The 27,753-nt window shown below is 54.1% G+C and overlaps 1 protein-coding gene across 1 annotated transcript in view; it reads left to right on the top strand.

Moving 5' to 3' along the window:
* EVC2 (EvC ciliary complex subunit 2) overlaps positions 1-27,753 on the top strand; it is a 135,925-nt gene that overhangs the window by 79,916 nt on the left and 28,256 nt on the right. The window contains exons 12-17 of the mRNA XM_077750384.1: positions 4,569-4,808; positions 7,142-7,317; positions 10,187-10,346; positions 12,018-12,472; positions 18,327-18,531; positions 20,642-20,764. Of these exons, the coding sequence (XP_077606510.1) occupies positions 4,569-4,808; positions 7,142-7,317; positions 10,187-10,346; positions 12,018-12,472; positions 18,327-18,531; positions 20,642-20,764 (1,359 nt within the window). The remainder of the gene's footprint in view (positions 1-4,568; positions 4,809-7,141; positions 7,318-10,186; positions 10,347-12,017; positions 12,473-18,326; positions 18,532-20,641; positions 20,765-27,753) is intronic.

The raw sequence follows: 27,753 nt of genomic DNA on the forward strand, positions 1-27,753 counted from the left end.
CGTTGAGTTGGGGAAATCGAGGCACAGGGAGCAGGACTTGTCCAGCTTCCTGCAAGCAGTGCAGAGTGGGTCCTGTGTCTGGGGACTTTCTTCTAGACAAAGATGCCGTCCCCGCCGCTTAATGCAGTGGAAGCAAGGAACGCACCATGCCCTGAGCTGTGCGAACATCTCAAGGGCAAAGATTCCCGAAGTGCAAGCATTCTTCCTCTGTAACCATCTCTGATGGATTTGTTTCTATAAAAGAGTTTTGCTGTCTGCCCATCTCGCGAAACTGAATGCAGGGAATACGATCTAGTTGAGTTATAATTTTCTGTCCTGGTTTCACGTGTTTGGTGGTACAGCGTCAACATGGTGACTGGCATCCAGTTGTTCTGGAATATTCCAGCACGGACCTATGATTCTCAAACCAGAATTGAAGTGCCCCAGCCCAGTCTGTGCCCTGCCCCCATTCTGTCCACAGGGTAAGTTGCTTTCTTAGGGAGCACTTCAAACCATGAGATAAAGATGCCTTACGTCCTTGCAAAGTCCACCATGGGGGAAGTTTGGTACGGAGTTGGAATGAGTGACCATTACTTTCATACTTTTTAAATGCACATTGGTTGCTGGTATATAAAATATAAAACTTCATATAAAAATCTGGACTTCCAGTTTCTTTAAATTTTTTTAATTTTATATGCTGTCAGCACAGAGCCTGATGCGGGGCTTGAACCCACAAACTGTAAGATCATGACATGAGCTGAAGCCGGACACTCAACCAACTGAGCCACCCAGGTGCCCCATCCATCAGGACTTCTAGCTTCTTTTTAAAAATGGAAAGATGTGCTGAGCTGCATCCGTGTTCCTGCAGAGCCCCCTTTGGTGGGCCGAGCAGTGGCTGGCCCGTAGGCAAGGCTTCTCTCCATTGGGCCCCACTCCTCACCACCCCCTTGCGCCTCTCATACCGGGACGACTCACTCACGGCTATACATGAGCTCATCAACTCAGCAGGCCCTTGATGGGGGGCTCCCCTGCTTTGCGGCATAGCCTTCTCTGTGCCCCAGGAGAACTGAACTCGGTCAGAGGGTGAACACATATCCTCTGGACCCCGAAAGCCCGAGGGCAGCGTAGATGGAAGTGTTGGGGGCTCCCATCAAAATTGATTTTAGGGGGTGCCCAGTGGCGCATTTAGTTAAGTGTCCAACTTTGGCTAAGGTCATGATCTCATGAGTTCGAGCCCCGCATCGGGCTCTGTGCTGACAGCTCAGAGCCTGGAGCCTGTTTCAGATTCTGTGCCCCCCTCTCTCTCTGCCCCTCCCCTGCTCACGCTCTCTCTCCCTCTCTCTCAGAAATAAACATTAAAAAAATTTTTTTTAATTGATTTTAGGGAGTGTTTCACTACGACAGGAGCGTATCGTTGCTTCTTACCTTATTCTTCAGAAATGTGATTCTGAACAGGACAGAAAACTATCTTAGGATTTCTGTGCATGGGCGTGCGTTTTTCATCCTGGCTATGAGAAGCTGTGTGGATTTCGCCCCATGTCTCACTCCTGTTCATCAAAATAAATTGAGGTTCGCGGCTTGTCGAATTTCATACTGTCAGGAAAAAGAGGTCACTTTGGTGAATGAGTCACCAAGCTCTGGGCTTGGCACCAGCTGGACACCAGCTCTGTCTTGGCAGCAGTGCCCCAAGTCAGGAAGGGGCCGACACCCTCCTGGCTGTGGGTGAACTGCGTTCTCTAATTCCGATAAAAGCTGTGAATAACCACTTCTCTCCAGGAGAGTGGCTCACAGAAGTCTGATCCGATCCTTTTTATACAGTCAGATTTAAAAAAAAAAAAAAAAGCCCACGTGTTTTCTGGTGGCCGAGGCAAACCATTGATACTGGGATGGCCCCTGGAGACGTAGCCAGGCAGGAAGACGCAAGTGGGGGTCTGTGGCCTCGGGGGCTGTGGCTGCTGCCCTTCGCAGACGTGGGGCGTCATTGCACCCCGAGTGCAGGGATTGTCCGGGGTGGGCTGCTGGGCTTTTGGGGGGCCCTGTGTTAATAGCACTCGGCTTTCTGGGCCAGATTGCGAGCAAATTGGAATATAAGGGAGAGGAGCTAGAAAGGCATCATATCACCTTTATAGGCTTTTGTGAGCGATTGGAAGTACAGGCGGGAGGTCTGGGTGCCTGGCGGCCCGGGTCTCGAGAACACAGAGCGTTGGCAGGCGTACGGTGCCCCGTCCCTGTTTAGTGGGAGGAGCTACATACAGCCCTCTCCCTCTGCCCCCATCGCCCGTCTGCCTCCCCTGGGTCTCCACGTAGCCTACACAGCCACCATCCCACGCCCCCTGCCACCTGAGACCTCGGTCTCTTGGCCTTGACCCCTGGGATGGCTGTGCCCTCTGCCTCACAGACTCAGTCACCTTCCCTCGACTTTGCTCCGATGTCCAATATCTACAACCCCAGAACACAGAGCCTGAAGATTCCGCTTTCACCTCCTCTCTGCTCCTGGCACGGGTGGGAGCTGGGGAGGGACCCTCCTCGGCTTCCCGGAGTTTGTGACTTCACCCGTGACATGGGCTGTCCATTTTCTGTGCCTGGGTCCCCAACCGCCACACGTCTAGCGACTTCACATCACACCCACTGACCATTGTTTCTGTGCCCGGGAGTCTGGGCAGAGTTTAGCCGGGTTCTCTGCAGGGTCTCAGAGGCCTGCGATCTGGGCCTTGCTCTGGAGCTCGGGGCCCCGGTCCCAGCTTGTCTGTTCACGTGTAGAATTCACCTCCTTGCAGGGCGCCTGGGTGGCTTAGTCGGTTAAGCGTCCGACTTTCGCTCAGGTCATGCTCTCACGGTTCGTGGGTTCGAGCCCCGCGTCGGGCTCTGTGCTGACTGCCAGCTCAGAGCCTGGAGCCTATTTCGGTCTGTGACTCCCTCTCTCTCTGACCCTCCCCTGCCCACACTGTCTCTTCTCTCTCCCTCCCCCTCCTAGAAATAAAGAAGTAATTAAAAAAAAAAAAGAATTCACCTCCTTGCAGTGTGGACTCGGGCCCTCGGCTCCTGTAGGTCTCCCTCCTCCTCTCCCTGTTCCCGAGGGGCCGCTCGCTTCTCCCAGGCCAGCAGGAGGGTGCCTCTGTTCAGGAAGGCCCAGCGCATCTTTCCAGAACACTTACCTCCTGTAGTCAGGCCCGTCCAGGATCACCTCCCCACCGGTTTACTTCAAGCCAGCTGATCAGGGGCCTCAGTTACATCAAGTCTGGTCACTTTTGTTACGTAATCACCAGACCATGAGGCCACAGTCCTGTCACATTCAGAGTTCATGTCCACACTCAAGGGGGAAGGACCTATATAATGTGTACACCACGGGCCAAGCATCTGGGGGCCGTCCTAGAAGTCTGTCTCCCCGGGTAGAATGAATCCCACTCCCCTCCTGGGACGCAGGTCTGTTCCGCTAGCGGATGTGAAGGCACCAGGAACTCAGTACAGGTGTGTCTTTTCCTTCCTTCCTTCATACTGACCACAAAGAGTGCAGGCATCCAGGGGCCATTTCTTTAACTACTCTGCCTCCTTTTTTACCCAAATTGTCTCAACTTTGGCCTGATTGCTGGTATTTTTCTCTTCAGTCGAGTTAAGAATGAAAGATGGTGGAAATAAGCCCGAGAGTCTAACGGACAATCCATTAATGTTTCCATTTTGCAAGCTATCTTCAGGCAGTTTGATTTGCAGATTTCCATCCCTGCGAATTTTCTGCTTTGAGATTGTTCTAAAAAACATGAGGATAAAGGGGAAAGACAGGTTGCAAAAGTATTTTCCAGAGCTTAGCAGCCTAATCATTGCCAGCTGAGGACGTGTGTGTGCGTGTGTCCATACATGTGCGTTCCATGTGAGTGTATGTGCTTGCGTGTCCCCTGTGTGTTGTGCATCTATGTGCACACTGTGTGCTTGTATGTGCTGTATGCGTGTGCGTTATGGATCCGTGAGCACACGTGTGCATGCACTCTACCTTGCAACATGCATGTGTGTATGCACTGTGTGTTGCTGTGTGCATGTATCCATGTGTGTGTATGTGCACTAATTATTGTGTGTCTGTATATTTGCTGTGTGCATGTGCATATATGCATGTGCACATGTGTATTGTGCACTGTGTTGCTGTGTGCCGTTATGTTCGGTGTGCGTGCATGTGTGCATGTGCGTTTGTGCATTGTCACTTAGGTTGCTGTGTGCAGATATGTTTGGTGTGCAGGCATGTGTGCGTGTGCACTGTGTTGCTGTGTGCAGGTATGTTTGGTGTGCACGCGTGTGTGCATGCGCACGTGTGCGGGCACGTGTTGCTGTGTGCATGTGCACGCATGTGTTCACTGTTGCTGTGTGCGTGTGCATGTGTGTGTGCACTGTTGCTGTGTGTGTGCACTGTTGTTGCGTGTATGTGTGTATGTGTGCGCGCCGTGTTGCTATGTCCGCGTGCACACATGTGGGCACTGTGTCGCTGTGGGTGTGTGCACGTGCACGTGTGTGCGCTGTGTTGCTGTGTGCACGTGCGTGCGTGTGTGCACTCGCATGTGGCCCGGGCGTGCCCGGCCTCTCACGCCCCGCCCCCTCCCCCGCAGTGGGCTGTCGAGTGCAGCAACCTCCTGCGGACCTTGCACGGCCTGGAGCAGGAGCAGCTAAGGCGGTCCCTGGCGCTGCGGCGAGAGGAAGACTTTGCCCAGGCCCACAGGCAGCTGGCCGTTTTCCAGAGGAACGAACTGCACCGTATCTTCTTTACGCAGATCAAAAGTGCCATAGTCCAAGGGGAACTGAAGCCGGAGGCGGCCAAGAGGCTGCTGCAGGATTACTCTGACATACAGGTGAGGCCTCAGCCCGGCTGGCCGTGACAGAAGAGGGGCTTCCGGCTCCGTCTCGGGGGCTCCTCCTCTCCCGGAGTCCTGTCCCCTCCTTTCGGTGTGTACAGTGAACTCACCACCTTCTTCCGCCCCGTGACGTGTGTGGGTTTCCGTAAACAGGACAATCGGTCGCTTGAAGCACAGCTCGGATTCGAACTCCTGTCCCATCACCCCTCAGCTCTGGGAATTTAGGCAAATTGTCGGACTTCCCTGAGCTCATTTCCTCAACCTGTAAAATGGGGGTAATAGAGCGGATTCTTGGAAAGCCTGTGCCTGACACTATATATACATTTATTATCCACACAGCAGTTAAAAATATACCCATGTGCATATATGTGTGTGTGCATCTATGTGTACCTGGGGTTTACAATCTGTGTCTGGATACTCCTGGGTGGATCTGTGTGTTTGTCTGAAACTTCAGGGTGAATGTTCTTAATCCAGATGGAATAAATTCCTTTTTTAAAAAAATATTTTTATTTTATTTTTTTTCTGAGAGAGAGAGAGACCACGTGAGCAGGGGAGGGTCAGAGAGATAAGGAGACACAGAATCTGAAACAGGCTCCAGGCTCTGAGCTGGCTGTCAGCACAGAGCCCAATGCGGGGCTCAAACCCACGAACTGCGAGATTATGAGTCCAACCTAAGTCGGACGCTTAACCGACTGAGCCACCCGGGCGCCCCAGATGGAATAAATTCCTAAGCAGCAGTGGGAATAGCTGATCTGAGACCGTCACCACTGCTGTGGAATTTCTCCAGCCCGCACGGGATATTTTGCTCGCACGTTTACACCCCCATAGTGAAACTGCCGGTGTGCAGCCGTGCGAGCAGATTTCTGGTCCCAGGACAGGCCCGGCGAGGGAGGGCGGTGAGGAGCCAGGCCGTGCCAGAGGGGACCGAGTGACCATCCCTGAAAGACTCCCGAAAGTAGGTCTTCCAGGATGAGACTGCCCCTGCCAGGAGGCTCCGAGCATGAGGAGGACAAGCCAGCCTCCCCAGATTCTTTCCACTCAAACCCTGGCGAGAGTATATACAGTAAGGATTCTGCTCTCCTCCTGGTCAGGCGTTCAGAGTTGTCACTTAGGTATTGACCAATGGCTGAGTCATTTTCCTCCTCATTGCGGGCAGCGGCTGACTCTCAACACTGGGATGTTCAAGCTAGAAAGATGCTTGAGTTAGTAATGAGGGGGTGAAGGAGGTGGCTTCCATGGGCGATCATTGTACCACGGCCGGGAAGATGCCAGCTACGCTTTTCCGTGTGTAACTGGCTCAGGTCCGTGGCTCACAGGGACCCAGTTTCGTGGAGGGTGGGATTATTGCCTCCATGTTCCTGGTATATCGATTCTGCTGCTGAGAAGTCAGGAAGATGCTGGCTTTCGGCCACTTCTGACTGACTCTCTTGCACACCGTTCAGTGCACATTCCCAGGTTTCGAGAACTGGAGACATCACACCTTTGTTGGACTGGAAACCGCCCGTGGTATCATATGCATCTCGTCAAACAAAGCATTGATCTTTCTGGCGACCCACTGCAGGGACAGTATTTCCATGGCTGGGGAAGGACCGCAGAGCCAGTCAGTGGGATAACACAGCTTAGGCTAACATTTTAATTACCGCTGGTCTAAACATTGCTGATCTAATCACCGTGCCGCTGGGTAAGGCTGCATTTGAGAGCAGCCTAAAGTTAGAGCACAAATCCTGGCATGAGATTACTGACTTCAAATCCTGGCCCAGCCGTTTACTAGCAGTTCAATGTGGACTCTGTTTCCTCATCTGTGAAATGGGAATAAGTGTTCTCGCTCTCTAGATGAAGTTAGATACGGTGAGGAACGCTCTGGGCCCAGTCCTGGACCCAGAGAAGATACCTATGTCAGCTAGGTAATCATCAGCGCCTTGTGTTTGTTTGGGCTTTGTCATCTTGTCTCCTGTCTCCTGCTGGCGTATGGAAATTCTGAGGGTCAAGTCCAGTGTCTGATTTACCCCCAGAATGTTCGCACCTGTGCTGTGTTTCGGGAACCGCGTGGGTGAAGGCTGAGTGACTGAGCGAAATCCACATCCCCTTTCTGAGAGCAGTAAAGATGTTCTGACAGCCCTCCACGTATCTGGGTCAAGAATATACTCATTCCTTATCAGCATGTAGTTTTCTTCTAAGCCCTTGTTAACAGTAGGGCGGTCTAAGTTGATTGCCCCCATGCCTCTCCCCGTGTGTATTTTCTTCAGAGAGGAAAGGTAATGCTTTCTATGTCTAGAATTTTCTCTAAATTTTAATCAGGCATATTTTCTTGATATTTTTTTTCTAAACAGGAGAAATTAGAAGAGCTAATGGACTTTTTCCAGGCCAGTAAGAGATACCATCTAAGCAAAAGATTTGGGCATAGAGAGTACCTGGTACAGAACATGCAATCATCAGAGACCCGCGTGCAAGGCCTCCTGAGCTCCGCAGATGCTCTGCTGACCCTGTTCATCCAGAAACACGAGAGGTAAGACCTGAAAGCCACCACGGATGGTGCACCCCCCCTTGCCCCATCGTTTCTCATCAGGGATCGTCTATGCTGCTCGGTCAGCGAATGCACTGGCTGCTCCTTCCTTCTTTCCTAAGAAAGATCCTCCAATGGGAAGAATCCTTTGCACTGTAGAATTTCAAAAACATACGTGATAGTTGAGACAGCCATTCGATGAACCTTCCGTGTGCCCATCATACAAACTCCGTGACCGATGTTGATGTCGCTCTACATCCCCCTCCCAGAGTTATTTTTTTTTTTAACTATCATAATGTTTATTTATTTTTGAGAGAGATAGAGAGACAGGGCGTGAGCAGGGGAGGGGCAGAGAATCTGAGCTGTCAGCACAGAGCCCGCCACGGGGCTCAAACCCATGAACTGTGAGATCATGACCTGAGCCGAAGTTGGACACTCAACCAACTAAGCCACCCAGGTGCCCCCAGAGTTAAGTTTTTTAGTGTTTATTTATTATTATTTTGAGCAATAGAGCATAAGTGGGGGAGGGGCAGAGAGAAAGGGAGACAGAATCCAAAGCAGGCTCCAGGCTCTAAACTGTCAGCAGAGAGCCCAACTTGGGACTTGAACCCACGAGCCGAGAGCTCATGACCTGAGCCGAAGTCTGCCGCTTAACCACTGAGCCACCCGGGCGCCCTCCTGGGGGTTATTTTAAAGCAAATCCCCAACATCTCACTGTGACTTCAGTGGTGGAGGCTTACATGAGCTGTGTGCTGAGCGAGCCCACTTCTCCTTGAACTTGAGCCGTCTGCCAGCTCTTGGATTCAGTGAGGTCCGAATACACAGATGCTTGGGGCACCTGGGTGGCTTGGTCGGTTGAGTGTCCGACTCTCGATTTCAGCTCAGGTCATGATCGCAGGGTTGTGGGATCGAGCCCTGAGCCAGGCTCTGTGCTAGGTGCAGAGCCCACTTGGGATTCTCTCTCTCTCTTTCTCTCTCGCCCCCTCTGCCCCTTTACCCTACTGAGATGCGCGAGTGCTCTCTCTTTTTCTAAAATAAATAAATACATACACAGTTGCTGGTCTTGCATTGCACATGCTCTCTCTCTGCAGCCTCAGGGTACCACATGGTCTGTGGTAATGCAGCCTCTGCCCTTCTACACCCTCCCTCCCCAGCTAGTCTTTGACATACTTGCTTGCAAACAGTGGCACTTCCTCTTTCTGGTTATGAGAAGCTCTTGAATAAACGGAGGCATGACAATAAACCTGGCTTTCCAGGGACGGTCCGTGGTTTTCTGAATTGATTCCGCCTCCTTGGTAATGTTATTAGGGCTCTGCGGCTTTCCTGCCCCATCTGACGAGGATTCTGGAAGGTGCAAATTATGTGAATGCTCCCTACCCAAAGATGCTAATGAGTTTGTCACTGCAGTTGACTTGACACCCCTGATGAATTTTCACTCAAGCCAAAGAAACCATTCCTTGCCTTGACCTGAAACAGCGCCAGCTGGTCATGGTGTCGTGAGCGGCCAGCAGGCAGGTGCGCCTTACCCCTGACTCTTAAGTCCTGTTTCAAAAAGTTGGCCTAGACATGTTTCTAAGGCCTGTATCCACCATTCATTCTTCATTCGTTCATTCACCTATTCATCCCTTCAAGAAACTTCCATGGATAAACTACCCTGGGCCAAGCAGAGGGCCCGGCCCCACGATGCAGGCAGACTGGGAATAGTGGCAATCACGGTCACAGACCGGGCCACTCGGAGTTCTCAAGAAGAACAACCAGTAAGATAGATGCCCGGAGTTGGCGCACACAGTGACTGAGGCTGAGAAGTCCCACCATCGGCTGCCTGCAAGCCAGAGACTCAGCAGAGTGGGTGGTGGGGTTCAGTCTGAGTCCAGAGGCCTGGGAACCAAAGGGGACCCCGGCCTGGAGCTGGGGGAGGTGAGGCGAGGCATCCAGTGGAAGCCGTGAGACAGGAAAAGGGGTTTATACTCCTCCTTCCTCTGACGTGTGTGCTATTCAGTCCCCTGCTGGATGGGCGGGGCCCCCCACATGGGGGGGGTGGCCCGCTTTACCCCCTAATGTCCCCTGGAAACACCTCCCCACCCACTCAGTGTTTATTGTGGGTGCCTTGTGGCTACCCAGGTTAACATGAAGAATTAACACTTCAGAGAGTATTTCCTACTTTTACCTCTTGGACTTCCTTTTATAATTTATTATTTTTTTAATGTTTATTTTTGAGAGACAGAGTGCGAGCCAGGGGAGGGGCAGAGAGAGAGGGAGACACAGAATCCAAAGCAGGCTCCAGGCTCCGAGCCATCAGCACAGAGCCGGACACAGGCTCGAACCCACAAATGTGAGATCATGACCTGAGCCAAAGTCCAGTGCATAACCTGATTGAGCCACCCCGGTGCCCCCACTCGGACTTCCTTTGTGACAGTCCCGTCACCAGGAATTTGTAGTCCACCGTCTCCTCTTGGAAAGCTGGAGCACAGGGGCCCTTCAAGTGCCACTCTCTCCCAGAACCCATGCCCAGCCTCCACCCAAACCGGCGGGTTTCTGACGTTGAGCCTTCTGTGCCCGTTTCCAGTGGCGCCAACTTTCCCTTCCTGTATTTTGGGAACGTCCCGGCCACCCATTCGCTCCTGCTCCTCAGGGTGAAGACTTCTTCTGATCAAACCAAACTAATGCAGAGGTGACCGTCCAGCCACACCAACAGCCGGGCTGAGAGTGGGTTTGAAGCGTGCGTCAGCCACCTCTCTCTCTCTCTCTCTCTCAACCCCGCAGAGCGGGGTACCTTGATGAGGACCAGATGGAGGCGCTGTTGGAGCGCACCCAGACGGAAGTCTTTTCCATCAAACAGAAGCTGGACAATGACTNTCTCTCTCCCCCCCAGAGCGGGGTACCTTGACGAGGACCAGATGGAGGCGCTGTTGGAGCGCACCCAGACGGAAGTCTTTTCCATCAAACAGAAGCTGGACAATGACTTGAAGCGGGAGAAGAAGAAGCTGCACCAGAAATTAATCGTTAAGAGAAGACGAGAGATACTGCAGAAGGTACGTAAGGAATCGCACCCATGATGCTTGGGGTGACCTTCCCGAGCCCTTTCGGGGCGCCGGGCACCACTGGGGTAGAGCACAGATTCAGAGGGTTTCTGGGGTATACAGGGTGACACCTAGTATCGTCTGGTCCCGTTCTGGAGGGAGGGAAGGGGCTGCAGGCCAGGTTCCTAAGTTGAACCATAGAAACCCTGCTTTTCACGATCAAGTTTTGGCCCCAACATAAAGCTGTGATTTTCACCTCGACCGCTAAACTCCACCCCATCCTTGACCATTGCCTCGTCCATCTCCACTGGCTCAAGGATGAAATCGGTGGGGCCCAAGGCCACCCTTCTCTGGTGGTCTGGGCTGATTTAAGGTTAGGATCTAGAAGGATGGACGTGCTCCAGAGGGCCTCCTGGCGCCCTCACAAAGCAGAAGGAGGCTGTGGGCAGGTGCTGTGGTAAATACCAGCACGATGGTCATCTTTATGTAGGTGCCCTTGTCGCCCACTGCGGGGCCCTCACCCCTCCCGCTCTCTCCCCAGGGGTGTTCTTCCCCACCTCTTGCTTTTTTTTAAAGTTTATTTATTTATTTTAAGAGAGACAGAGATAGTGCAAGCAGGGGAGGAGCAGAGAGAGAGGGGGGGAGAGAGAGAATCCCAAGCAGGCTCCATGCCACCAGCGCAGAGCCCCATGCAGGGCTCGATCCCATGAACTGGGAGCTCACCACCTGATCTGAAATCAGGAGCCAGACGTTTAACTGACCAAGCCACCCAGGCGCCCCTTCTTTCCCCACATCTTAACCCCACTGAAGCATGACCGCGTCCCTCGATATCCCTCAGATCTCCTACCTTGAAGGCCTCCCCTGACCTCCTCATTTAAAGTGTCTGTCCTGGATGTCAGGGTGGTTTTTTCCCGTTACCCCATCCTGCGCTGGGGCCCCCCGTGCCTGGCGCACAGTGAGGATAATGGACACCCACTGGCATGAGCTCTGCAGCAGCTCCTCCACTGAGGAGTACACACGAGTGAAGCGACTGAACCCTCACAGCTGCTGTGAGAGGTACATGCTAGTACTGTCCCCATTTCACAGATGAGGATGTGGAGGCACAGAGAGGACTAGACGTTCTCTTTGGGTCAGTCAGCTTGGCCATGGAGATGCCAGGATTGGAACCCAGGTGGTCTGCCTCGTGGGCTTGATCTACTCAAGAATAGGCTCTCTCTCTCTCAAAAATAAATAAACATTAAAAAAAAATGTTTTTTTAAGGAAAGTAACTCAAAATATAGTGAGAGCTTCATTTGTTCAAGGCTTTTATTATTTTTTAAACTATTTTAATTTTTGGTGTTTATTTTTTTGAGAGAGAAACAGAAAGCAAGCGGGGAAGGGGGGGCAGAGACAGAAGGAGACACAGAATCTGAAGCAGGCTCCAGGCTCTGAGATGTCAGCACAGAGCCGGATACGGGACTCGAACCCACGAACCATGACATCATAACGTGAGCTGAAGTCGGATGCTCAACCGACTGAGCCCCCCAGGCGCCCCGAGTTTGGGTGGCCCTCTTGAGGCTAAGTTTCTAAGCGGGAGGTCGTTGGGGAAGGACCTGGGGGCATCCTGTGCCTCGTGCCCCAGGTTTCTGCGGGGTCCCCCGGGGCCCTGCCCCCACTCAGCTCTCCCGTCTGCAACCCCCGCAGCTCAAGGAGCAGCGCAAGGAGCTGCTGTCGGTCGGGGAGGCCCTGCGGGCGGCCGAGGACGCCGGCCAGTACCTGGGCCGCTGGGGGAGCCTGCTGGCGGGGCACGGCGCGGCGCTGGAGATGCTGCAGGAGCGCCTGGACCAGGCGGCCCTGGAGGACCTGAGGGCCCTGAGCCTGTCGCTGTCCGAGAAGGCCGCCGAGGAGCTGAGGCGGCTGCAGAGCGCGGGGGTGACCCAGGAGCTGCTCAAGCGCAACGTGCCCTGGCTCTTCGTGCAGCAGGTCCTGGAGGAGCACAGCCGAGAGCTGGCCGCCCGGGCCCGGCAGCTCGAGGGCCGGGAGCAGGACAGGGGCCAGGAGGGCGTCCAGAGCGTCCGGCAGAGGCTGAAGGACGACGCCCTGGAGGCCTCCACGGAGGAGCAGGCCGAGCTGAGATGCTGGGAGCGCCTGATCTTCGCGTGAGCACCCTGCGTGCCCTCACCCTCCTCCACCCTCCACCCCCAGCAGCAGGGTGGTCGTGGGGACGGCAGTTCCTTAGTCACAGGGATCGGCGGCCCAGGGCCACAGCTGGGGCCAGTGAGAGGCAGGCTCTGTAGCAGGGGNGGTGGGGGGGATCCCGCGCGTGGTCGTGGGGACGGCAGGTCCTTAGTCACAGGGATCGGCGGCCCAGGGCCACAGCTGGGGCCAGTGAGAGGCAGGCTCTGTAGCAGGGGGAGGGGGAGGTCCCCGCGTTCCCATGGGGGAGGCGACTGGTGCGGAACGGGACCCTCCATTCTCTGCTCCCGGGGACAAGGCCCCTCGTTGGCCCATCTCATCAAGGGGACCGGCCCAGCTCCTGCTCCCGCGGGGCATGTCACGCGTCGTTCTCTCGCGAGCCCATTCTGAGCCCGCCCAGTTTCTCCCGATGTCGGCAGCGTGCGCCATTGGGCCCTAACCTGAGGCCTTCCAGGCCACACCTCACCGTCCCTTCACCCGCCCCTCCCTCAGCCACCCATTCAGTGACGGGGCCATTTGATTTGATTCTTCATTCGAGAACCATGTAATGGCATCGGCCTCTGAGTAGGACGTCCTGGGCCGCAGCCGGCCGACGCTTCTCGTATAATAACTAGAAAATGTCAGATAAACGGCACACCTACTGTTTTTAAAGACGGGGGGTGCTGTAGAAGCAGTGAGGACCAGCACGTGGCCAGAGCACCGCAGCCCTTCGCTCCGGGCAGTGTTCGACAGCTCTCTGCACAGATGGAGGTGTGGTGTGGCTCAAATGGGGCACTTTTGTGGGGTCATGGAGAGCAGCAAGGCATTGGGCAGCTGTCGGGGGCTGGCCCATCAGATGGGAAACAGAACGAGCTCCAAACCAGGCCAGTGAGGGCTGTAGACAGGAGTGAGGTATGGACAGCGTAGACCAGAAAGCCTACCTTTAAATCCCAGCGCCACCACCAGCGGAGTGTAGGAAAGTCACCTAGCAAACTTGAGCCTCCTCTCTCTTGCCTTAAACGACAGTCCTCAATCACCGAGGGCGCTTTCTACAACACATAATACTATCACGTTGGTAAAAGGTGAAGAAAGTATTTTATGAGGAGTCGTCAGTGGTAGATGTTTCCAGGCTTGATTCAGGGGCTCAATGATTCTCTCAAGGACCCGGTTCTCTCCGTCTTTCTGCTCCAGTACCCTCAGTGTGCCTCCTTGGTCTTTGGGCTCATTCCCTTATGGCTTCAGGATGGCTGCTGCAGCTCCGGGTGTCACGCTCATCATCCCTTTAGAACATCTTAGGCATCAAACCTTCCGGTACCACCAGTCAGGATTATGTCACAAGCGCATGCCTAAACCACTCACTGGCAAGGAGAATGAAATGGCCATGTTGTCGTAGACCAGAGGGCAGTAAGCTGTTTTTAATGATGTGCAGATAAGTGTAGTTGCTGAGGCCCACATGCTTTCTGTTGCAACCATAGCCAGCCATAAACTAATGAACTTGACCGTGTTCCAATAAAACTTTATTAACAAAAACAGGCAGGGGGCTGGACTTGGTCCACAGGCCGTAGTTTGCCAATCCCTGCCTTAGACAAGTTGCGGATTGCCCACCCCGGGGCTGTGAGGGGTGTTTAGGGTAACCTCTCTAAACAAAAGCTGAGCTGACAAGGGGTAAGGTAGAGGCCCGGGGGTAGGTCATCCACCTTCGTCTAACAAGATGCCGCCTTCACGGCATCAAGGAGGGAGTACGTGAGTTAATATATTTAAATCTTTTAACACAACCCTTGATCTGCAGGAAGTGGGTAATAAGTAGAAGCTGGTACCATTACCCCCGTCATTCCTGGGCCGGAAGAGCTCAGATTATCAGGGGAGCAGGCACACAGAGAGGCGGTCATTGACAGACGGCGCCCAGGCAGGTGACCGTACCGGGGACACTGCAGGATCCAGATCTTGGCCAGGCTCCGAGGGAGGCACGCTGTGTGTGCCCACCACCGGCCTGGCACTGGGAGCCGGAGATGAGCGGGTGCAGGCCGCCAGTGCCTTGTGGAGAGGGGGCACGACCAGGGTTGGGGCCGCTTGCTAGGAGGTCGTGGTCCTTATATGTGTGTGACATGGGGTGACCCGGGTGACCGGTGTGAAGGAGCAGAGTTAAAAACCATCACCAGCAGTGTGGGGGCGGGGTGGGGGAAAGACCAATTACCACCCTCCACTGGGTCAATTTATTTTGAGTAACGAAGTAACTGTTTGCATGTGAACATGATGGTGCCCATCTGGCAGTAACAGACAGCTTCTTTTCCCCTTAACAAACGGACCTACCAATCCCTATTCCGTAAAGTTGCTCTTCCTTTCAGCAAACCAAGCAGCCAACCCAGAAATCTAAGCAAATAAACAAATCCAAACAATCCGTTCAAGCAAATAAACAAAACTCGAGCCCATTTAGCACGCCTCCCTGGGTATAGACGCTTCACCGTCTCAGCTGATTCTTGGGCACAACTTAATTCTGAATCCAGAGCTCTGTTTGTTGGAAGCAGTTGCACAGAGAGGAGTGCGGAGGGGGTGTTGTGGGTCGGGGGTGGCAGAGACGGGAGGGGAGTGAGCCCTTTCCAGCATTTCGGGTTAGCCCGTCTTTGTCCCGTCTCTGCCGGGCCGGCAGGCTGTGCACTGGGCATCGGTGGTCCCTCCCACCTGCCCCCTGTGATGGGCATCGGAAGGAGAGCATCGTCCTGCCCACGCCCATCCTTCCTTGCCAGTGACCTCTCGTGAAACAGGGTCTGTCCGGCTTCCACCATTTCATGCCTCCTCCCGCGCAGTGTTCTTCCCCAGGGCTGCCCTCACCACCAGGGAGAGCGGGTCCCCGGGCATCTGCAGAGAGCACCGCCGCTCAGCTCTTCCTCCTCTCGGTCTTTATGGTTCCGGCTTCATGTATTTCCAGACCTTTGCTAGCATCTGTCTTCTTGAACACACAGGATCTCGTCTTCTCTCCAAGCATGTAAAAATCAGATCCTCACACGCCACTTCTTATTCCCCCGAATCGTTCTCCACAGCAGAGATTCAGCTCAGTGTGCATTTCACCAAAGTCTCTTTACACGCTCCAACCGGCTTTGGGCTCTCTGAGGCATATGAATGAGACTTGACATTCCCATTACCAGATGGTCGTGTTCTTCAACATCATTTGGATCCATTTTGCAGAGAGCAGGGCCAAAGCCGGCCCTGATTGAGTCGTTTGCCGGGAAAAGAGAATTCTCACCTCGCTGTCTGAAAACTCTTTATCGGTTTTCCTCAGGGTTAAAGAGGGTCAGGTAACTATGCACACAGTACGCGCCTGCTTGTATACCTCGCTTATTTACGATTCCAAAAGGTTGCAGCCTTTGTTTCTGAGGCATTCTGCAGAAGTGGCTTTGCACAATCGTTTTAAAACACATGTTTAGAAGCGTTCCGATTTCAAGCAGGATGCAGTTGCTGTGAACCTGGTTGGGTAAAGTAGGAATTAATAAGGATGCACTTTTTTTTTTCTATTTGCCAGGGAAAGCATGTCTTTGAAACCTGTCTCCTGTGCTCCTGCCTTGATTTTAAACTCCTTTAGGGCACAGACTCTGCCTGTCTCCTGTGTTGGTCTTATCTTGGTGCCTACACAGCAGAGCATTAAGACTGGACCACACAGGGCCGATGGGCTTGGGATGGGCAGGAATGGTGACTCAGAGTCATTTCAAGGTTACTTTCACTTTGGATCCCACGCGCCCCACAAACACAGGGGACAAAGCCTCTCCGGGGGCAAGGTACAAAGAAGCAGCTGTAGTTTCCTGGCATTCTTTTATTTTTATTGCTGTTTTTTAACATTTATTCATTTCTGAGAGAGAAAGCGTGAGTGGAGGAGGGGCAGAGAGAGGAGACACAGAATATGAAGCAGGCTCCAGGCTCTGAGCTGTCAGCACAGAGCCTGATGCGGGGCTCAAACTCACTAACTGTGAGATCATGGCCTGAGCCAAAGTCGGACACTTAACCGACTGAGCCACCCGGGTGCCCCCAATGCTTATTTATTCTTGAGAGACAGAGAGAGAAAGAGAGACAGAGCGTGAGCAGGGGAGGGGCAGAGAGAGAGGGAGACGCAGGCTCCAGGCTCCAAGCGCTCAGCACAGAGCCCTATGTGGGGCTCAAACTCACGAACTGCAAGATTATGACTTAACCCGAAGTCGGATGCTTAACCAACTGAGCCGCCCAGGCCCCTGTCTTCCTAGCATTCTTTTAAAAATGTTAATGGAGGGGCGCCTGGGTGGCTTAGTCGGTTAAGCGTCCGACTTTCACTTAGGTCACGATCTCGCGGTTCGTGGNAAAAAAACAAAAAAAAAACAAAAAAAAAAAATGTTAATGGACCCCATAGAGTGAGAAACCCAAGACAGGATGTGGAGACATGGGCCTGGGGCCTTTGCACTCATTCTGGCCGGAGCCCCGTGTCCTCGGAAAGTCCTGTTCTATTTCCAGAAGAGAACTTTCTAGCTGAGCTGTGGTCCCGCGCTCCCTCATTGAGATAGGGGCGTGATAGGCCTGGGCCCGGCCTCCTCCGGCCTCCCTCCTCCTCCCTCCTCCTCCTGCAGGCTTTTCTGAAGCAGCCACGGCATATTTCCTGCACCCGATGTTGATTGAACGTTACCAGAATAACCCACCAAACCGCATCTGTCTACAGAGAACATTAGTCCCACGAACTAGTGAATGGACACGCATTGCCCAGAGCAGGAAGGGGGAGAGGTGTCTCCCCCACTCTCTCACCCCTGGCCCGGGAGGAACGTCTGCCCGGTGGAGTGGGCCGTGGGCCTTGCCAGAAGGGAAGAGCGGGCGCCCCCCTCGGCGTCCTCACCCGCAGGCTGAGGGTGGAGTTGCTGGAAGGTCAGGCAGTGATGGAGGTCATGGTGTCTGTTTCCCGTGGCTGCCGCAGCAAAGCGTCGCAAACTAGGGGGTCAGGAAGGACAGGGAAGTATTCCCTGGCTGCCTCAGAGGCCGCAGGTGTGGCATCAGGGTGTCAGCAGGGCCGGGCTCCCTCTGAGGACACCAGGGCAGGGTCTGTGCCTTGCTCCTCTCAGCGTCCGGGGTGGCCACTGCCCTTAGCACCGTCCGTCAGCTTTGCCCGTCACTCCAGTCGCTGCCTCCGTGGTCCCAAGGCTTCCCCTGCGTGTGTCTCTCTTCTCACAAGGACATCAGTCCATGCTGGATTCAGGGCCTATCCTGCCCCGTTAAGACCTCACCTTACCCTTCTTTCTTGTCGGCAAAGACCCTGTTTCTAAATAAGATCGCGTTCACAGGACCCGGGGTTGGGGCTTGAGTCTCTTTTTGGGGGACACACAGGTCAGCCTTCAGCAGGCGATCACTCAGCACGTTCCCAGCACGGGACGGGTTTCCTCTGAGCAGTGGCTGTCAGTCGTCACCCCTTAAGACCTAGTGCAAGGCCCCCCTCTCCCCTCATCCTCCTGAGCTGAGCTGGGCACCCCTCCTCCAGGCCGCTGGCGCCTACGGTGTGCTGCCGAGTGGGCTCGGCGGACAATGCTTCGTTTTCACTTGTTGCTAAAGCGAGAGTAGGCCCTCTTCCCGGTCAGGAGGGGCCGGAAGGCCTGTTGCGTCCCCGCAGACACCGTCACAGCCTCGTCCCACTGTAACTTAGCTCCAGGATGCTGGCGTGACGCGCTCTTGGTGCTCAGATCGCTGCGGAATGAATGCAGATGAGTAAAGACATGAGGAGCTTTTCCAGGCGCGCATGTGATGAGCGGATTTTACTGCGTCTGGATTCCACACACCCCCACCCCTCCCCCCGCCCGCTTCCTCTTGATAAGAACCTCCCCGTTCTGGCTTTTCCAGGAAGCTCTGTTCCTCAGCCTTCTCCCAGTCTGAAGAGGAGCTGCTCAGGATGAAGCAGGAGGTTCACGGCTGCTTCGCCCAGATGGACAGGAGCCTGGCCCTCCCCAAAATCCGGGCCCGCGTCCTGCTGCAGCAGCTGCAGACCGCCTGGCGAGAAGCAGAGTTCCAGAAGCTGGACCAGGCGCTGTCTGCCCCTGAGCTGCAGGTAAGAGTGACGTCGGTGGCTCCTTGACGGCGGGCGTGGGGCGTCTTTCAGCCCCCCACGGTGGTGGGCTCTGCCCCCGCCACCCATGCTGGGGTCCTTTACTGTCACTCTCCTCTGCAGCCATGGCTGCATCCGGCCGGTCCTAGAACCGTCAAGCTTGTCCCAGCCTTCTGCCAGCTCAGACCCGCTCACCTGGGCCCTGCACCCCCTTTCTGGGCATGGCTCTGGGAAGATGGGCAGCACCTGGCCTGAGCCGTTTCTTCCCCTCCCACTCCCTCGGCCACACTCAGTGACCTGCTCGGGGTACAAAAGGCCAGCCCCTTCTGTAAAGGGCGTGAGAAGGGTGGATCAGGGAAAGAGAGCCCCTCACACTGGCGCTTGTAAGTGTGATGATGGACACCTGCCTTTTCTGAGCACCTGTTATGTGCCTCAAAGGCAGACCACGCTTGGGAGCCGTGTTTGCTCCAGAGACCCCGGAGCAGTCAAGGCTACACGTTCCCTGAGAGCCCCGCCCCGCGTGGCCCTTCCCCTTCCTGACCTGGTCCCTCACTTGCCTACACGTTGCCCCCAGCTCCTCTCCCGGGAAACCGTGGCCTCCCCATCCCCATCTCTGGCCCTGCTGCTGGGGAGCCCAGCCCAAGACAAGACTTTGAACTTGCTGTTTCTTCTGCTGGGAACACGTTTCCCCCAGAATCTCGAGGGTCCAGCGCTTTGTGGTCTCTTTGCACCCCAGCTCAGCTTACCCCACGAGGCCCACCCTGAGCTCCCGGCTAGAGGAACCCCCTCCCCAGGCATTCCTCCTGTGGCTGTGGTCCGTGACTCCGCAGAATCGACCCCTGCCTGAGACGCCCTTGTTTCTCAGCCTGCGCCCTGCCCATGTCCCCACTGCAGACCAGCTCTCTGACCTCTTCACCACTCCGTCCCCAGCACCTAGAAAGTGCCTGGCGCATAGTAGGTGTGCAGTCCATTTGATTGAGGCAGCCAGTCGCCAGATGCACACGAGATGTCAGTCTCCTCAGGCGATGCTGTGTTGAGATTGATAACATATTCAGAGTGCTTCAACTGACATTATCTCGTCCAAGTTCACGGCAATGCCAGGAGGCAGGTTTCTGCGCTCACTTTCCAGAAGAGAAAAACACCCAGCAGAGGAAAAGCGGGTTGACAGAGGCAGGCAGGAGGTGGGGAAACTGGGCTTGGGGCTGGTATTTTCTGACTTTAAGCCTGCTGCTTTTCCTTTAGGGGAAGGAAAGAAAAATCCATATATCTCCTCACTGAATAAAAAACAGTGCAATGCAGAAACAGCTTGGAAGCTCTCATATTCTTTCACATTAAAAAAAAAAAGGTTTTTTCTTCCCTATTTCTATTCTCAGAAGGGTGCATGATACATAAGATGATGGGGGTTAGAGAGTAAGGAACAGATTATCAAAGTTTTTTATTTTTTTTCACGTTTTAGAACAGCGATGAAACATATTTCCATTTAAGTGCAGCAAAACTTATTTCCATATAAGGTTTCCCCTGCTTTGGGGCTGACCAGGGCCCAATCCTGGCAGGAATTAAGGAATTAAGTTTCTGATTCTCAAGTTATTCAAGGTGCTGGGTTTGGAAATAGAGGTGGCCCCTGCCTCCGAGGGGCGGAGGCCCCGAGTGGGAAGCGTGCTTGCTGGATACCCTGTGGGAAATGCACACAAAGGCTGGGAGGGGCTGGTGGCCACGGTTGGCTGAGCCTGGCTCCCTGCTCGAGGACCCTCCTGGGAGCGCAGAGCTGCTCCGTGTAGCTTCACAAGCACAGGGACCTGTTCCGCCGAGTCCCCTGTGCCCAGAGAGGCTGCCGGGTCCTGGTCCCACCGCCGGGGGGAGGGGAGGGGGGCGCCGGTTAGTTGCGCTGCCTGACCGCACAGCTTTGGCTCTGCCACCTGGAGTCCCCTTTTCTGCCTTTGGTGGACTGAAGGCCCACCCACCGAGCTTGTTCAGGAAGGTGTCCATCGTCCCCGGCTGCGGCCTCAGGCCCCAGTGCAGCTGCGGGAGCGCCCTCGGCTCTGGGAGACGAGGGGGTGGGGGGCTGCGCAGACCGCTGGTGGTCACTTCCCTGCCTGTGCTCCGGCCCCTCTAGCCGCAGTCCAAGGCGAGAAAGCCGCGCTCCAAAAGCAAGAGCAGAACAGACCTTCTGAGGAAGTGCATCGAAGATAAAATTCAGCTCTTTGAGGAACAAGTCCCCGAGGACCTGGTTGAGAAGGTCAGTGCTCCCGCCTTTCTGCTCTTCTCCAGCACGCGCAGGGCCGACACACCCGTTCCCAGGGCACACAGGGTCCCCGGGCCGTGACTGCCGCTGTCCTGTGGTCCTGCGGCCGGGACCCCCCCACCCCTCCCCAGACCCTTCCGCCCATCCTGTCCTGTCTGGAACTCCCCTCCTCCACCTCCCCACCCCATCTCGGCTTCGTCCCTCGGGCCCCGTGTCTGCTGCCGCCGCGGTGGCCGCCGCCTCTGTGCCGCACGTTCACCGTGTTACACTTGGTGCCCCTGCGTGTACCACGCACAGACACGCGGTGTCGTCCACCTTCTTCCCTCTTTCTGGATGAGCCCAGCCGTCGTCCCTTACCCGGGTAAATGAACCTCATCCTTGGCTCATCCCTCCCCTAAGAGGCCTGATCCAATCACCCGGTTCTTCCCCCTCCCTCCTCCTCTCTTACCCTAACTCGTGCCGTACTGTGTGGTCGCTGCACTGGGCTCCTGAGGCCACAGCACTGTCCCCGGTGCGGTGTCGACAAACTCTGGGTCTACAGCGGTCACAGACCATCCTGGCCTCTCTCCCGTGGTTGGGGGAGACGGACAGAAAACACTTAAAATTACAGAGCGTGATCAGTCCCATTAGGACACGAAAGAGAAGACCTGATGGTTACAAGACGGGGGTGAGGGGAAGTGAGACCGACCGGAAGCGGCCGCATCAGGTCAGGTCTCTCTGGAGAGGTGACATGGTGCTGTCACTGCGTGGGTGCCCGCCGTGGCCCCCAGCACTCTGCGCAAAGGGTAGGCCCCTGAGAGGAGGGTGCCCAGTGAGTGGCTCTAACAGACCATCTTTCCGAGCGGCCGTTCCCTCCTGCCCCCGGCCCCGTCCTTGTCCAGGTGGGCTTAGCGCAGGTGTGTTTCTCAGATCGCAAAAGCATAGTCTGGCCANGGGGAAAGGGGTGTGGCCAGGCAGCCTGGGTCCCAGTGAGGCATTTCCTCCAGCGCTGCCGTGTCGTGACCCAAGTAACCCAAACCCGTCAGGCCGAAGGTGGATGTTGCTGGAGAAGAAAAACTTGGGGTTTGTGTTGGCGGAGAGAGTGGGTGGCCTGGACCTCGGCCAAGCACACGGTGCAGGTTCACGGGAAGCCCAGGGAATCGGCAGCCACGTGAAAAGGCTGCTTCGCTGGAGTGCAGGGTGTCCCGAGGGGAGGACAGCCCGCCGCGGTGGAGGGTCTCCCGGGCTAGGCTGAGAAGGTGAGCTGAAGCCCGCCGGTCCCATCGACGGAGGAGAGGGACAGGCCGAATGACTGCACGGCCGTGAGTGGTGACGGATGACATCCCGTCCCCACGGAGCCCTGAGCCAGACTCTGCAGCCCGCCCTGCCCTGAGTTCACCCCTGTGGTTTCCGTGGGGGGCGCTCATTTGTCCTGGGCACCAGCCAGGCCCTTCACGTGCATGGAAGACGCAGCCCTCTGCCCAGCTCTGGACGGTCCCTGGCATCGTCAAGGGCAACTTAAGTTTCGTTTTTGTCCTGTGCACTGATTTAAGAACTTAACTCCCCTCTTGAAATACAACAGCCCTTCAGTAAGAATAGTGCTCATTTATTTTGTTTGCTTTTGAGTGCCTGCGGCCCCAGGCACCTTGCTCAGGACTGTTGTGTCCAAATACGTTCCTTATATGTGCCGGGCATGCATATGACACACAACAGAAACACATTTTATGGATACATAAGTAAAAGCTAAGCAGTCTGAGAGCTAAGTTCGTCACATGTGCCCCTGCATTTTGTCACCATACATCCCATAGAAGAAGCCCCATGAGGAGCACCTGGGAGGCTCAGTGGGTTAGGCATCTGACTTCAGCTCAGGTCACGATCTCTCGATCTGTGAGTTCAAGCCCCGCGTCGGGCTCTGTGCTGACAGCCTGGAGCCTGCAGCTGCTTCTGATTCTGTGTCTCCCTCTCTCCCAGCCCCTCCTGCGCTCATGCCTCTGTCTCTCTTTCTTTCAAAACCAAATAAACGTTAAAAAAGATTTAAAAAAAACCGTACGAGTGTCCTTTTGAGAGACGGAGTCTGACGCACAGAGAGGTGAAGTAACTCCAGGGTCACACCCCGGCCATCTGGCTTCAGACCCCGTGTTCTTGCTTCCTCTCTAGCCTGTGTCTCGTGCAGTCCGTGTGCTCAGACCCTCCCAGCCCCGCTAGGAAGCAGGAGCACACGATGTCCCTGTTTTACAGGTGCGGCAGCCGGGTCCCCAGCAGTTAGCGAAAGGGCTCAGGCTGGTGCAGGCATCCGGCTCCCGTACCTCCTGCCCCTCGCCCCGGTGCTGCCTCTGCGTCCAGTGCCCTGGTCAGGATCGACAGGGAATATTCTCACCGGATGTGGTTACCTCCCCTGGTTGTGCGACGCGGGACACACACGCCTTGGCTCCCGCATCTGTAAAACGAGGATTGTGACGATGAGAACCGCGTAGTTAACAGATAGAAAGGGTTTTAGCTCTGAGTGGGCTACAGCGCTGTTTTGCCCATGATGGGGCAGCTCTGTGCGTGTGCACCAGAACCCAGAGAAAGGTAGACGGGACGCGTTCGTCAGCTGTAACCTTTTAATGACAGGCCATCCTCGCAGTTGGCCATCGCACTGTGGCAAGTGCCGATAGAATACGCGCTCTCAAGTCAGCGGCTTTGACGGTCCTCCTGCAGTCGATCGACCGCCTCTCTCAGCACCGGAGCCACAGTGGTTCAGATTTGTTATTTGCAGGGTGCTGCGGATTGAAATGACAGCCCTCGGTTTGAGGCCCAGCAGCTGAGAGGGGTCCAATCGTGTCCCAGGACTGGGAACGTGCAGCTGGAAAGAGGGACTGGGACAGAGACCCACGGCAAAGCCGCAGTCTGGCCGGCAGTGTGGGGTCCCCAAAGGGACCCTGGCTTCCCTGTTGGGACACTGGAGGCACCTGCTGGGTGACCCCTTTCTTTGCCAGAATCCGAGTCAGCGATCCCCGTAACCTCCCCCCGTAAACTCAGTCCCAGGTGGACATGTGCCTTGTCTAGAGGCTTCCATCTGAAGAGCTTGGGAGAATCGCCCAAGGTCACACCGTCAGTGCGTACTGGAGCTGGGAGGTGAACGAGGCACATCTGCCTCCATCCGCCATGCCCCTCCGTCACCGTGTTGGGGCCCAGCTGGGACAGTAAGCAGGCTCAGCCTCCCAACGTGGCTCTCTGGTGCCCTTCCCGTGCCCCCCTTGCCTTTCTCCCACTTCTTTCCTTGCCCCTCTCGTCGCTCCCACCCTTCAATTTCCTTCCGCGTCCTCTAGGGAACGTTTTGTGGACTGCCTTCTCTGGGCCCGCGGGTCTCCGGTTTTCTGCTCTTGAGATGTTCACAGTCTTGGGTGAACGGCCACTTTGCGCATCAGCCATTTGGAGATTCACATCCCGCTTTCAGGTAGAAAATCCACCCTGCTGATCTAAGCTCCGCCTCGGGCGAGTGGCTGGTTGGCTCACAAAGAGTCGTGCAAATGATGTGGGGAGACAGACTGACAGACAAGGGTGGGCTTCCCGCCTGACCACTTTTTCTCTACAGCTGAGGTGCCAGTGGAGTGAGGAGTCTGCTCTGGTCACCGGCAGCTGCCTGGGGGCAGGAATGTGCCTGCGATCAGAAATGGGACTCAGGCAGGGACCCCTAGACCTTCCGATGGGCTCACTGTAAGCTCACAGGTACATCATTTCACACCTGACAGACTCTGGAGGGCATACACATTTTGGAGTAAGTTAATCTAGTTCCTAAATAACTTTCTGTTATGATGGCATGAAATGTACAGGTTAATTGGAGAATTGGCATTCCATCCCCCAAAAGGCAGAATGTTTCTTTTTTTTTTTAATTTGGATCTTCTCTTTAGGGTCTTTAGGATTTACAGTTGTTTCTGTAAGTAGGGTGACCATATGTCTCAGTCTGTTGGGACAGTCCCAATGCCTTTCCCGTTAGCTCTTTTCAGTCTCAACTTTGTGATAAACCATATGGTCACCTTATATGAGAAGGATTTCCTTGTGGTGATTCCTAGATACATTATAGGTTTGCTCGCAGTTGTGAATGGCAACCTATTTTCTTCTTTTTTAATCTTTTACTTTTTTTTTTTTTGAGAGAAAGAGAGTGCATGCACTTGCAAGTGGGGAAGGAGAAGAAGGGAGAGAATCTTAAGCAGGCTCCATGCTCAACGTGGAGCCTGATGTGGGGCTTGAGCCCATGACCCAGGGATCATGACCTGAGCCAAAATCAAGAGCAGACAGACGCTCAAACAACTGAGCTACCCAGGCCCCCCGTGGTAGCCTATTTTCAATTATGTTTTTGACATATTCAATACTGGTGTAAAGAAATGTTATTTTATGAGTCTTTCTAGAGTGTCTTTTTTCTATCTCTGGAGCCAGACATCTGAGTTCAAGTCTGAGGTCTGCCACTTGCCAGCTGTGTGACCTTGGACAAGTTTCTTACTGTTCTGTGCCTAGTGGACTCGTCCTTCAAGTGTGGATACTAGAAGCACCTGCCTTTTAGGATTGTTGTTAGAATTCACCTGCGCTTCTGTTGATTTTCTGCATCGTCAGTCATCATGTCGACAAATAATTGCAATTTCGTTGCCTCCCTTCTAAGCCGATGCCTCATTTCTTCTTATTATTAGTGTTTCCATGTCCTGGTCTGCTGGTTCCACATCTCTCTCATTTCCCCTGATGGGTTTTCCCCTGGGTTGCGGATCCCGTTTTCCTGCATCTTTGTGTGCATGGTAATTTTTGATTAGATGCTAGGCATTGTACGTTTTACATGCTGTGTACCAGACTTTGCGTCATTTTCTTTAACAGTGTTGGAGTTTTGACGTGTCGTTACATTGTTTAGGATTCATTTTATCCTTTCCAGACATGCTTTTAGGTTTTGTTAGGTTGGATCCAGAGCTGCCTTTAGTCAAGAGCTAGTTTATCACTATTACTGTGGTAGCACCCATCTCCCTGACGCCTGTGTGCTTTTTTCACTCTGGCTAATAGGAACACTGACTCCTCCCAGCTCAGTGTGAGCTCCAGAAATTGCTATCCCTGTTATTTTTGGTGGTTCTTCTCCTGGTCTGGTGCAGTTTTTTGTTTTGTTTTGTTTTGTGTTTTGTTTTGTTTTGTTTTCCAAGCATGTTCAGCACTTAGCCAAAGCCTTGAGGACACTGGAATCTCTGTAGTGTTCTCTCTCTCTCTGCAGCTCCCTCCTCTTTGGGACTCTGCCCTACAATTTCTAGGCACAGTGGCCTCCCAAACTCTGATTTTTTTCTCTTAACCTGGTGCACCTGCTGGGCTCCCCCCGGGTCCTCATCCGATGTTGCATCCTAGGAAGCAGTAAGCTGGGGCAGCTGTGGGGTCACCATGTCCATTTCCTTCCTCTCAGGTTCCCAGTCCTGCACTCCCTCTTGCCTAGTATCTGAAAACTATTGCAACATATATGGTATCTGGTTTTCTGGTAGTGGGAGAGTAAATCTGTTTCCAGTTCTTCCATCCTGGCCGGAAGTAGAAATTTTTGATCTATCCCTTTGTCATTGGGTTTGAATTTTACCCTATTTTAAAAAGTTTTTTCTGGGCGCCTGGGTGGCTCAGTCGGTTTAGCATCCGACTTTGGCTCAGGTCCTGATCTCACAGTTCGTGGGTTCAAGCCCGGCGTCGGGCTCTGTGCTGACAGCTCAGAGCCTGGAGCCTGCTTCGGGTTCTATGTCCCTGCTGGCGCTCTGTTGCTCTCTCTTTTTTTCATAAATAAATAAACATTTAAAAAATTGTTTTAAGAAACTATGGTGGGGATTATCTCCTGTCGTTTTATGATTCCTTTTTGACAGGCAAAACTGAGACTCAGAGAGGGTAAGCAACTTGCCTAGGTGACACACCTAGTTAAATGTTAAGTTTATATGTAATAGATAACAGATCCATAAATAAAACAGAGCTATGCTGACTAATTTAAGGCTGTACCCTTGATTTGTTTGAGATTTTTGCGCTGTGATTATTTAGCTGATGGGGTGGTTGGTACTGCCTCTCCTGTCATAGAAATCAACTGTCTTATCTCTAAGTGTAAACACTAAAAATGTTTATTTAGTGCTGTGGTATCTCACTTAATAAATATTAACTCAATGCCCCTTTACTGAGTCTACTACCTTCCTGACCCAAGATGGGGGAGAGAGTCTTAAATTTTGAACGAATCCCACAAAGCATGGGTGAAATTGATCTGCCATGTCCCAGGGCCAGCCTCCAGGCTACAAGTACACACTTATATCTAAATAGCATTTCATCGAGGCGCCTGGGTGGCTCAGTCTGTCAAACGTCTGACTTTGGGTCAGGTCCTGATCTCTGGGTTCGTGAGGTTGAGCCCCTCATCGGGTTCTGTGCTGACAACTCAGAGCCTGGAGCCTGCATCGGATTCTGTGTCTCCCACTCTGTCTCTCTGTCCCCTTCCCCCCCACCGCTCGTACTCTGTCTCTTTCTCTCTCTCAAAAATAAATGGTAAATAAATAAATGATAACAATTTATCCGCCTTCTCCTCCCAGCCTTTGGACACGAGATTCCTGATGTGACCATTGTTTCCACATGTGACTAAGTGAGGGGCATTGTGGCCAGTCTCCATCCCTTGCTCACTTTGCTCCAAGGAGGGTGTTTCCTGGGTCTGACTGGTGGGATTAAAGAGGGCTTTGGGTGTGCTCCAAGCAGCTGCCTCCTCTCTCTTGGGGAGCCAGCCTGCCTGTGCCTGCGGGAGGCCCCATTCTCTGTCGGGATGGGATGCGCTCGGCGGGGAGGCCTACCATCTGGGGTGTGTATTCCTGCAGACACCCCCACACCCCTGGGCCGCAGTCTCCAGCGTGCTTCTCATCGGTGTTAAAGCTGAGGTTTGGCGTCACTCTGGCTCACCTACACTTCTAGTTGTTTGCTCCCAAACCTGAGCAGGGTGGGCCACGGTGTCTCGAACCCCTTCAGTGCCAATAATTCTCTGCTGGCTAACGGGG

Source organism: Crocuta crocuta, unplaced genomic scaffold (genome assembly GCF_008692635.1).
Source record: "Crocuta crocuta isolate KB4526 unplaced genomic scaffold, BGI_CrCroc_1.0 scaffold179, whole genome shotgun sequence".
NCBI classification, from domain to species: domain Eukaryota; kingdom Metazoa; phylum Chordata; class Mammalia; order Carnivora; family Hyaenidae; genus Crocuta; species Crocuta crocuta.